Source organism: Halichoerus grypus, chromosome 4, assembly GCF_964656455.1.
Source record: "Halichoerus grypus chromosome 4, mHalGry1.hap1.1, whole genome shotgun sequence".
Lineage (NCBI taxonomy): Eukaryota > Metazoa > Chordata > Mammalia > Carnivora > Phocidae > Halichoerus > Halichoerus grypus.
This window is the reverse complement of record NC_135715.1, coordinates 12232293-12244409: the sequence shown is the minus strand read 5'-3', so window position 1 is coordinate 12244409 and position 12117 is coordinate 12232293. Positions and strand designations below refer to the sequence as shown.

The following is a 12117-nucleotide window of genomic DNA, read 5'->3' as shown; positions in this document are numbered from 1 at the left end:
ATATACAGGGTGCTTGTAAAGTCAGAAGTTTTTTTAAAAAAATTAAATTTATAGCCATTAAATAAAAAATAAGTTCTCAGTTACACAAAACCCAATTCTAAAATATTTTGTTGGGCAGAAATCTTCAGCTTCCCACACGCACCATGTTCAACTCTGCGGCATGTCACCCTATTTTGCACAACGCTCTCCAAATGCCATCTTGTGCTGTGGGTGACAGTTACTGCAAGAAGGCTGTGAAGCCTGCCAGGCACAGTGCCTTCCGGTTACAAATATACTGTGTGCCCATCTTCACGGGGCAGAGTCAGAGGGAATGAAGTCAGGGTGTGAGGTGTTACTGTATAAGGTCACCTTGTATATACTTGCATTTGGTACTCAAAAGTGCAAATGTATAATTTACTGTTGCAATAAAAAATGACAGTTAAAATGAGAGAACTTTAAGTGCCACCACATTTCGGTTAAAAATAAATACGAATAGGATGAAAGCGTAAAATATACTCTCTAAATTTGCTCTTTAAAAAAACCCCACAAACTTTTATTGAACATGAAACATAACTGTGGAAATGTCTCAAATATCCCAAGAAAAGAACATATTAACATAAAAAGTAAAATCTCCACACTCAAAATAATCTTAAAAATCTTTCCTGTTTCATTGCTGTAAAACAGAATTATAGATAAGAGAAAAAACTCAATCACTAGTAAATTTTGAAGCTTTTCCTAAAATATAAATGTTTATCTATAAATAAACAATAACAATGGAAAAATAGGATACTTAGACCAACCCCCTAAATACATTATCACAGGATACACAACATGGACAAAAACAAATACAGATGCACCGAGCAGCTGCAGAGCAGGAGTGAGGACGTGGTAAGGACAAGATGTGCTGTAAGGAAATGCCTCCAAGAAGGAGAGGCTTGGGTGCCCCTCACAATGAGGTTCCAGCTCCCCTTGAACTCGGTATGGATCTCAGAGGATAGTGTGGGGGCAGGGCTGTGAGGATTTATGAAACTCAACCAAGAGTTCTGGTCAGACAAAAGCAGGGTATGGACAGCTTATTGGGACTAAGAGGAGAAAAGGCTCCATTGCAGAGAAGGTTTTTACGGAAGTCCGAACAAATCTGAGATGGACTGAAAACGTTCTTCTATGAAGAAAAAAGGAAAAATGGTTATGTGAGAAATTAACGTCTTTGTAGCTGGGAGAAGGAATGGTAAAAAGTGACCTCTGAAAGTCAAACAGGGGAAGTGAAACCACTGAAGGAGGAGAAAAGAGTGAGAAGACACACCTGGGGGAGCTGGGAGAAGAGGAAGGGGACACGGAAGGAACAGAACACGGGGAGCATTTGGAAGGAAGCACGCAGGCCATAAAGGGAAATCCTTCCAAGACATGTGCATGAGGCAAAATGAGACAGAAGGAGTGTGGGAACGCAGGCGAAAGATGCCACCAGATTTGACGGTAGCAGTCCAAAGACATAGCGGCTGTTTATGAGAATTCCAACTGCCAATCATCACAGATGACAATTTCCACACATTCAGATCCAAGTAATACAGGAAATGATACACATTCAAACTAAACCCCCACAGTACCTGGCTATATATCGCTTCCCCATGTACTGGAACTGGTGTAAGCAGACTCTGCAGACAGGATGAAAGGTTATTAGGAAAATAAAATGGTTTCCAATACACTGCTTTATTTAAACCCACCAGCAACAACACATTCAATAAACTCTTACACCTACCATGAGCCTCTTACTTGTGGTGGTCAGAAATCCTCAGGAAGGTCTCTCTCACCCAGAGAAAATCACCACCCTACAGGGGAGGCCCCATGCTGTGCTGTCGGTACTGTGTGGGCAGTTAAAGCCACAGAGAGGCCCGAGACCAACGGGATTGTCCATCGACTCAGGGTTTAGACGTTGACTCACGCAGTCTGCCTCAGCACAGGCGCTGGGGGAAGCACAGCGTGGGTGCACTGTCCCCAGATGCTTATTTGTCCTCATTCAATCTGGGCAAGGAGCTCCCTCTTGACTTTTCTAAATGGACTGGTCCCTTACAGACATCATATATCTGGTTTTGGGGTTTGTTTTCATATATCCACAGTACTGATTTTTTTTTTTTAAAAAATCATATATTTAGTAAGAAGTAGTTATAATAATGTCCAGTAAGTTCTTCTGGTGCTGAATCTCATCTCTCTCCCTCATTTAACTTAGCAGAGAGAATAATCATGCAACTATGAACCAAGACCATAATCCAAAATGCACAAAGCTCTGAACACCATAGGTTTCCACCTGAGTTTAGGCAAATATATTTGGCATCAAAATCATGACCCCAATTAACAGATATAAAGCGATTTACAGTTATAATTTACCTAATTATTGTGAACAATCATAGTACTGCAGAAACAATAAAGTGTTTGATTGTGGGGTGCTGTCTGAGACCTTGCAGGGATGTTATAGAATATGCTCTATATGTAAATTTTTTAAAGATCCAAAAATTTTGGATTTGGAAAATCATCTGGCCCCAGCAATTTTTTTTTTTTTTTTTAAGTAGGCTCCATGCCCAGGGTGGAGCCCAACGCAGGGCTTGAACTCATAACCCTGAGATCAAGACCTGAGCTGAGATCAAGAGTTGGGCGCTTAACTGACTGAGCCACCCAGGTGCCCCTGGCCCCAGCAATTTTGCATAAGGGATTGTGGATTCATCGTTTTTTTTTAAAGCAAAGAGCTTAAAGGAAATCAGAAACTTAGATTGAAGAGATAAAATGAGGTAATAAAGATAAAATTATGATTTCGCTTACATTTAAAAATTATAGCTATTTTTGACTCAGTTTTTACATCTGCTTGAGCTAAGTTAGATTCTCCTTCGAAATGTAGCATCCACCCAATTCAGCTAATAAATTGTGTCATTTTATTCAAATGGTTTTTACACATAAGCAGTTAGCTCTCATCTATAACAACCACACATCTAATAATTGAGGGTTGGTCACTGCCCACTGAGTCATGTGCTCCTGAGAGCAGGTGCTGGGGTCAGGTCCAGCAGAAAGAGCTTAAAAAGGGTGGATGTGAATATACTACATCCCTGGTTCAACTACATAGCATTATTCACACCTCTTAATTAGCCAGGAAAAATCAAGAGGCAATAAGCAGAACAAAACTACTCACTCAGATATTGTAAAAAAATCCATAAGTTCAGATGTTGAAGCCTTGTTCCAATATGTAAACAAAGCATCTAGAAAGTAAACATTAATTTGGTCAGAATCATGATGTGTATTATATACATTAGGGGATAGGGAAAAGATTTTGGAGTATAAACCCTCAAACCCTTTTATAGCTGATCAAAGAACAAACCACAGTGACCAATCTTTACCGGTAACATACACAACGTGCATATTCAGTTTAAAGAAGCTGCATTTGAACACCTGAACTTTAATTTCATCATTTATCACCTAGCACTATATAGTACATATTTAACTTATATATAATGTGCTCTTCAGTGGGTCAGAAATTTCAAAGAATACAAGTAGGCAAATAATCTCAAGTTAGGCTCTCTCTTTGCCTAAAACAGATCTCTCTCCAGGAAGGAATCTGTTGAAAATTCTTGCATATACTTTAAGTACTCTCTTCCTAACACATACATGCAGAAATGGAAGCGTACATGCTCACACACTGCTTTTCCTTTGAGTTTTAACTCAGTAATATAGCTTCGATCTATTCCAATCTTTTCCAAGTTGCCTGATATTCCTCTCCATGAATGCAGTATAATTGAGTTAGCCAGCCCCTTACTGATAGACATTTACTTGTTTCCCCCCCAATGTTTTGCTACATTAAATTATGCTTCAAAGAATATCCTTTTACATGGATGTTTGCACACCTGACTAACTATATCTATAGGACAAATATTCTTAGAAACGAAATAGCCATGTCAAATTTATGTGCATTTAAAATTTTGACAGATGTTGCCAAATAGGCTTCCAAACAAGCAACGTGTGCAAGTTCCTGTTTCCCAGCATGATGATGAAGTATACTCTTGATTAAGAAGTCACACTCATACCTGCTCTGCATCAAGATGACCTGGCATATTTTCCAGTAAAGCCAAATCCTACAAATCCGTTTACAGGAAGCGTTCTCTGTGTATGACCCTTAACTTTTTAGAATTGCACAAACAGTGTTATCACTGGGTAGTTAAACATTTTTGCATTCTTATATTTTATATTGAGGTTGAGAAACTGGTGAAGAGATTTCTCTCAGGGAGAAAAGCCACTGAATTTTGGGGCCTGAGGTGAGTGAGAGCGTGTGTGCAGAGACGCTGATGGCTCATGAAGGCGCACGGCCACGGACTTTTCACTCCACACTTATCAAGAATGGTGACAGGCAGGGGAAGCCATGAGATACACATGGAGAATCTGTTATTTGTGAGCACTGTGTGCTAGGTGGTCTCATGATTGCACATGAATTGCCACCAATCAGGGGCAGTGTTCCAATTTACAGATAAGCTAATAAAGGCTCAGAGAAGTCAAGTGGTTCTCCCATCACCAGCCTAAAGAATCATGGTGGAATGGGGACTTAAATCACCTGATTTTAAAAGCCACGTTTAGTTTATTAGACCAGTAACATGGGTGGGTCGGTGAGCTTCCATCTTTCAGGAATTCTGAGTTTAGACTCCAGAGGAACAGACTCTGGTTACTTGAGACTGGCCATCCCCATGCGGTGAGCAGGACCTGTCTGGGTCAACGTGCAGATATCTGTGGTCACCCCAGCACATATCAGACAGAGCTGGCTGGTCAGCCAAGGGACACCAAGCTGCCTTTCCCTGCTCCTGACTATTGACTGAGGCTGAGGCTGAGGCTACTGACCAAGGAGAGGGGGAAGACAACTAACCTCTATGAAGGAGGTAGGGGCCCAATGGGTAGGAGGTGCTCCTTGAATGTGGGTAAAGGGAAAGAGTAGCTACACAGTTACACAGTTGACTCTGGTTGTCTGTCTGGTAAACTACTCCAAAGACAATTTCTCCCCCACCCCATACCATACACAAGAATCAAGTCCAGGTAGATATTAAGATTTAAATGTGAAAATTTGAATAATACCACTTTTAAAGATAAAGAAGAACATCTTCATGACTCTGGGGGTAGGTGAAGATTTCTTTAACATGACCCACACACAAATTCAAATTATAAGAGGAAGGAAACTGATACGTTGAAGGTAATTTTTTTTTTTTTTTTAAAAAGCTCTAAAACTGTTCTGAAGAGGTCATTGCATGCAAGTTATGTGCATGGCCTTCCAAAGGGCTATCTTTAAAGGAAAACTTTCACTTGGATGCAAAATTTCTGGTACATTGGTCTTAGAAAAGTAGTTATGTTCTAGTTATATAAATTATATTTATTATTTGAAACTTAAAATATTTTAAGGAAAACTTTCAACAAAGGAAAAACAGAATTACAAAGCTGGCTAAAACTCACCATCATGATATAAAGTTCAGAACTTTTGACATTGAGGGAAGAATTTCAACTTTATAACCCAAATGCCTGAATAAGTGCCCAGTGCTTTGCTATTTGGTCATTATTCAAGGAAAATATTGTCTGTTTGTTGCGGTTTTAAAAGCTCCTTTAAAGTAACAAATTGACAGAATAATAAAATAACCCAGTCCTGAAGCATCTTAAAGACAGGTATGCAGTTCCTAACATCTGAGTACTAAGGTCTGGCTATTAATGCTGGAGAAATGGAAGCTTGATAGAAAAGAAACACTATTTTCAGGCAGAAATGCCTTCCACTGGATGTTTAAGGCCCACACTGACTGCCACCACATTGGCAGCACGAGAGGCCTTCAGCATTTTGTTTTCAAAAGACTTTGCCTTCACTCAGTACACTTCACAGGACACTTTCTGCTACATTGCAGTGAAAGTAAGACAAGATTTTTGATCAAGGAAGAAACATGACATTGTACCATGGCACGATTTCATGTGACTGCTTATATCACAAAACCAGAGTTTCACGGATGTTTACATGCTTTATTCTATTAAAAAATGTGATTGTCAAACCCTTCATGAGAAAGTTAATCTACTATGTTACCACTAATTCCATGAAAAACTAAAAAAATCACATCTCACTTCCAGTTAAAGCCAGGAATGTCACACACGCTCTAAATGGAAGAGATGCTTAGATCCCCCAACACTACATCTTCCAATTCAAGAGCCTGACTAATAAAGTTATGCAAGTTGCCAGTAAGTTCGTTTGGACAAATGAAATTGTTTTTAAAAAAAATAAAAGGCTACCTCATTTATCTGCTTCTGTCTCCTTTAATTACGATGGTAGGTCTGAGTTTAATAAAAAAAAAATTTTTTTTAAATGGCCCATGCACAGTTTAGAACTCACTTTCTAGAATAATTAGTAAAAACCCTTTTTCAAATTAAGACTCTTATTTCTGCTACATCTAGTAAACTAACATGTATTTCAAATGAGGAAGAAAAGCTTTTTAAGTCCTTCTATCCTTTCAAGCAATTACAAGTTTTAAAAAAAGAAACTGAAGACTGAAACAAAGTAAAACCGACAACTTCCCTTTTACCTACCATCAGACATGCTTTTTAAGATGTAGAGGAAACACATCAGCAGGCTCTTAATCTCCGACTGGTCAAGTTTGTCACAACGAACCACAGAATTTCCCAAAGTGCCACTTTGTTGGTGCTAAAAAAAGGAAATACAGGTGATTTTTTAAAGCCATCATTCCAAGTAAAACAAAATTAGGTTCATTTTTCTCCCTTGGAAGAGAAAGGTTCTTAGAATTGAGTCAAATCACACAAACTGGAAGGTGTAACTCATTTGTCGACAAACCACAGGCACACCGTCACCAAATACACACACAGGTGCTAGTCCACAGAAGCTCTGGCTTGCCTCCTTTGCATACTATCCTGAGAGACAAGCCAGCAGGCACAGACTTTTCAAACTGGGTAACCTTAGCTGTAGCTACCAGCTTAGTTCTAAAATGTCAAGTACAATCTCATGCAAAAAAGGATGAGTGCTAGGATCAAACACAGAAATGATGAGTCAGAAGACACCACAGAACCAACCATATCCTCAGGAGAATGCCAGTGGCTGAAAGAGCAAATAAAATCTACACTCCTGTTGTGTACCAGCCACAAAAGCCTAGGGCTGAGTCCCTGTCATTCAGCTGACATCATGGGGCACCCTTGGGGGGAAAACAATAGGCAGGTGCCCAATAGGAACAAACAGGGACACCTCAGCAGAGCTTGCCAAAGACCCTAAACTGATGAGATCATTCCCTCATCAGCTTAGCTCAACACTGCAAACTTCAGAAAGCACAGGGCACAGGGTGAGAGCAGTTTTGCCACTAGACAGCAAGCTTACATGTTCAAGGGGTTCACATTAGAAAAAAAAAAAGAAAAAGAATCTCATCTCCTGATTAAAAAAACACAGGAGATTTTAAAATCTTCAAAGTTATATTGCCAATTGAAAGCAGGATTTTTTTTATTTTTTTTGGCAAATACCAAAGAAGAAAGATCAATAAAAAAATTATCTTTCATTCGAGGTATTGGGGGGCAATTGAAAAAAATATACAGTAAACAGGTTTAATTAATATCATACATGAGTATTTTTATATAGGAAGAAATACAGGTGCAGTTAGTGGCAAAACAGTAGTGTGAATGCATCATTTTGCCCACCCACTTCGCCAGGGCCACTAGGAGAACCCAGTACTTCTTGCAGTGGGAGGGAAGGTGCCGCATGCAAAGTTTCCTCTGGCAAAGGTGGGATTGTTAGAAGGGAAAAATCCACAGTGACCCGGTTTTTCCTGGCTGACTGGCAGTTCTCTTCTTCCTCTCCAGGACTGCGTATGACGCAAGCAGAATGCCTCCTGAGCAGCTTCTCACTCTACACATGAAGGCAAGTCACGGTCAAGGGGAAAGTTCAACGCGTCATGACACACACCCACACTGAGATGCTCACGCCTCTAACAGAACCACACTGAAGGATAATTGTGTCATTGCCAGCCACAGAAATGTAGGTACAATGACAAACCTGATGCTGAAGGACATCTTGCACGTTTCTGAGAACTAGAAATACATCCCTAAGTAGTTCACCTGTTTATTGGTATGTGTGCTTGCCTATAACTTAGAAATAACTTAGGAAAACAGTGGCTAAGGCAACACCAATCTATCATTGTTCCAGGTTTAAATTCAAGCTTTATCCATTCCCACAAAGTTCCAAATAGTTTGACCCTTGATTATTTCAAGAAAAAATGTTAAATATAAGGAGGATGTGTTGTGTTGGGGGTACCAGTGTGAGTTGGTTACAAATAAATACTTATCCCTGAATCACCTAGATGATCAATTAATTTTTCTGGAGCTGGCTCTGGACCCAACACCCATTTGCATGGATAACTGTGTATAAATGGTATTCTCCGGCATACAGACCACAGCGATTCTAAACAAGTGGCATTTTGATCTCCCTACCTGTCCAACCTGCCGAAACTATTTGCTCAAGGTCCTCCACTGTAAACACTGCCCTGATGTGAAATCTTGGAAACAAAAATTGGGGGGATTTCAGGAAATGGGCCCCATCCTTAGATAATACTCTGATCATAACTCTGATAATAACTCCAGGTTAACGGAGTTATTTAAAAAAAAAAAAAAGTCACACTTAATGAACACCAGAACATGAAGCATGGGTTACTCTGGGGCTAAATCCATTAGCTGTAAGAAACACTTAAGTTATATGAAAAGAAATTACCTTATCCAGGGAATTGCTTTTCTCACTATTCCTTTCTGGAAGGCTGTTCCCCGAATCTGTGCTTATGAGAGATCCTCTTGAATCAGCATTTCTCACACTATTGATGTTTGGAGTTGACGTTGTATACGGAGAAGCTAAACAGAAATTAAGCCAAGACCAAAGACTTGGTGAGATACAACAAGATAAACATAAGCAGTATACTTTAAGGGAAATTGCTTCTACGGCACTTATTTTTTTTTTGCTAAGCTGGTTCAAGAGTTTCATTTAACTACCTCACCTTTAAAGAACCAGGCCATAAGCCGAAACATTCAGACATAACCAAGAATTCACTTATGTGAAGCTACCTTTGATTTCTCAGACTAAAGGAACACACACTGTTCCAGAATGAGACAAAGACATTAAAAAAGTTAAAAAGATAAATCCATCTACAACTATCAAATCAAAAAATGAAACCATGCAATAAGCCACAGTATTCAAACTATATGCTGAGGTGCCCTAGGAAACTCACAGGGGTGTCTTGGGATGTTTTACATTTTCAAGAAAAACACGATGATGCTCAAAACTGCAGTTTCTACCGAAACTGCAGTTTCAATGTTAGATCGTGCTACATTCCTTTCGATGATGTCCTATCTTTGTGAAACTAGGGATTTGGTGGTTGCTATGATAAAAAGCAGGTACTGGGTGAAAATCAATGTGGAACAGGAAATGAAGATGGTGGTGAGCAATCTGACTCCAAATTTGAGAAGCTGGGCGGTGCCTCACAAGCACTCACATCCCATTGGTAATGGCTGTGGTTATTAAAAATAATTTTTTCTATGTGTATTTTTTTTCAAATACCTACTAAGTTGTTCAGATATAAGAACTAATTAGGTTATGTGGCTCCAAGTACCTCATAAACAGAACTGTTGGGTATTTACTCTGGCCTGGGGACTCGATGAAAAAATTACTGTGACAATAAGCGTGCTGTGAACGGAGAATGTTTGGGAATCTCTACAACAGTTCTGAGCAGAAATGAAACGTATCTTAGAAATAAAATGTGTGACATCCGTGAAAAAAACAGCATTTGAAGTCAGAAATCAGCCCCCACCTCAGTGCTATGGAATTTTTAAAAGTAATAGATTGAATTCCTGCTTAGATAAGATTTAAGTATATCACATAATTTAAAACAACTATCAAACTTGCACATTCCATGCTGAACCAAAAGGCATGCCTCCAGCTCAAAGGCCTGGCTGGCTGTGCATGCTGTATGAAGAGCCTCTTGGCACCATGCTCCAGCAAGCTGTAAGCACGGCCTCCCACACCCAACACCTCAGAACAGGCCAGCCATTTTCAGATTTTAGGATGCAAATTAGCTGTCACGGACTGAGACACTTCCTTTTTTTAAAGATTATCTATCTACCTATCTATTTATTTAGAGTGGGAGGCGGGGAGGGGTAGAGGGAGAGAAAGAATCCCAAGCAGACCCCACGCTGAGCATGGAGCCCAACGTGGGGCTCGATCTCAAGACCCTGAGATCCCATCCCGAGCCAAAATTGAGTTGGATGCTCAACCCACTGAGCCACCCAGGTACCCCTGAGACACATTCTAAGTTAATCCCTCCCTCTACCTAACACTCAGGTTTATCCATCACCAACATCCCCGAAACTGAATCAGCATATTAAAATTAAGAAAAGAACCACCAGGGGAATTTGAAAATGTAAAAATGTAAGTGATGGCTGGAACATGTAAACCACTGGTCCCAGGCTGCCTCATCCCAGAACAGAAACTGTGTGATGGATTGTCATGGGGAACAGGTAAAAACCTACGAAAAAACTATGAGCCTTTTTCTATACTTAAGAGATAAAACATACTTTATGACCAACTTATAATTATAGTCCTCCTAATATAACCATACTTCATATTTAATGTAGAACATAATGATCATGAGAAAGAGGTCCTCAGTAAAGTAAAATTAGACCTTAAATTCCCAGGGTTTTAGGCTCCGTTCCAGAAATGGAGTCCTAATCTAAGGCAAACAGATGGAAATGCAATAAATCAAAATGAACATGTTTAGTAGAACTATATTCCCATTGTGTGTGTGTGTGTGTATGTGTGTGTGTGTGTTTGTACTTAATATCTCAGCCCAGTGCATTTTAAAAATCTTAAACAACATGTAAGTAAAATGAAAAGAAATTTGGTTCACTTCTGTCTTCTTTGTATAGACAGCCCAATGCAAACCACTGAGCAGGTAGAAAAGGGAACCCTGAGCCTAAGAATGTGTGCCTTTTAAAACGAATATGATCTCGGAGTAGATTCATCCAGGCAATGAACAGTTCTAGAAATCTTCATGCACGAAGTTCCAAAGGCATTTAAAAACAATGCTGAAGGTGCATTCTCAATAAGTGAGGAAAGAGGATTTCTACTAAATAGAGATGTAAGGAGAAAGTCTGCTCTTGAAGGATAAGAACCAGGACTCAAGTTAACTGGAAACCCCTCAGTGAATAAAAGAAAAGCTACCAGAAAACTAGCAAACCCAGTTCAAAGGTGGGGGCTTTTCTGGAAGGCATTTCTAAAAGGGAACAAGGACTTAAGTCTTTAAAGATGGGGGTAATAGAGATGAAGCCTGAGGATAAACAAGTCTGTTAGGTTGAATTCCTAAGAAAAGTGGATTCAGATCTTGAAATTTAAGAGAGTGAAAAGGGATTAAATCAGTCTCTGATACTTTTCATAACTTCATCGTGAACACAGAGCAATTGAAGGTCATTAATGCCGTTCGAGTCTTGGTAATGATACCCAATGGCTCATCTTTACGTTCTCAAGGCAACCTACACCCTAACAAGGTGATGCAGAATTGGAAAATAAAGTCACAGTCAAAGTATCACCTCATTCTGGTTTGATCATTTCCAGAGTCTTGAATCCTACAGAGTATTGGTCAGGGAGTTAAGATTTCAACACATTCCTGGGCCCCAAGAGTCATGAAATTGGCTACCGAGAGTGTATCACAAAGCATGCATAACACTGAAGAATTGTGCTTGTTATAATGGCAGTCAGATAATGTCACCATGCTGAGCACTGTGCACGTCGCATAAGCTTTCCACTCCTTGCCATGACTCTGTTTTGGAGATGTGGACACTGAGGGCAAAGAGGAGAGACATGCTGCTCAGGGCAATTAGTAATTGATGGAGTATGGATCCCAAACCACCTCTGTCTGACCTTAAAGCCAGTGCTGTGAGCTCCTGCAGACAAAATCTTCCCATGAAAGTCCCTTTCCCACCCCTGGAGCAGTGGCTGGGTGTGTGGGCAGAGCAGGGCAAAGAAGACAAGTGAGGGCCCCAGGAGAAAGGCAAATACAGTCAGTCTCTGCTCTGAGCATTCCGCATGAATTAACTCACTTAATCTTTACGATG

General features: G+C 39.9%; 1 protein-coding gene across 27 annotated transcripts in view; it reads right to left on the bottom strand.

Annotated features, from left to right (window-relative positions):
- The window catches only part of DOCK9 (dedicator of cytokinesis 9), a 327271-nt gene that overhangs the window by 95050 nt on the left and 220104 nt on the right, over positions 1-12117 (bottom strand). For all 27 annotated transcript variants that reach the window (XR_013446892.1, XM_078070150.1, XM_078070157.1 and 24 more), the window contains exons 34-37: positions 8732-8865; positions 6556-6670; positions 3155-3221; positions 1584-1631 (exon numbers count right to left, since the gene is read on the bottom strand). Coding sequence is in view for 26 of the 27 variants with exons in the window: in XM_078070150.1 (XP_077926276.1) it covers positions 1584-1631; positions 3155-3221; positions 6556-6670; positions 8732-8865 (364 nt within the window). In the remaining variant the exon portion in view is untranslated. The remainder of the gene's footprint in view (positions 1-1583; positions 1632-3154; positions 3222-6555; positions 6671-8731; positions 8866-12117) is intronic.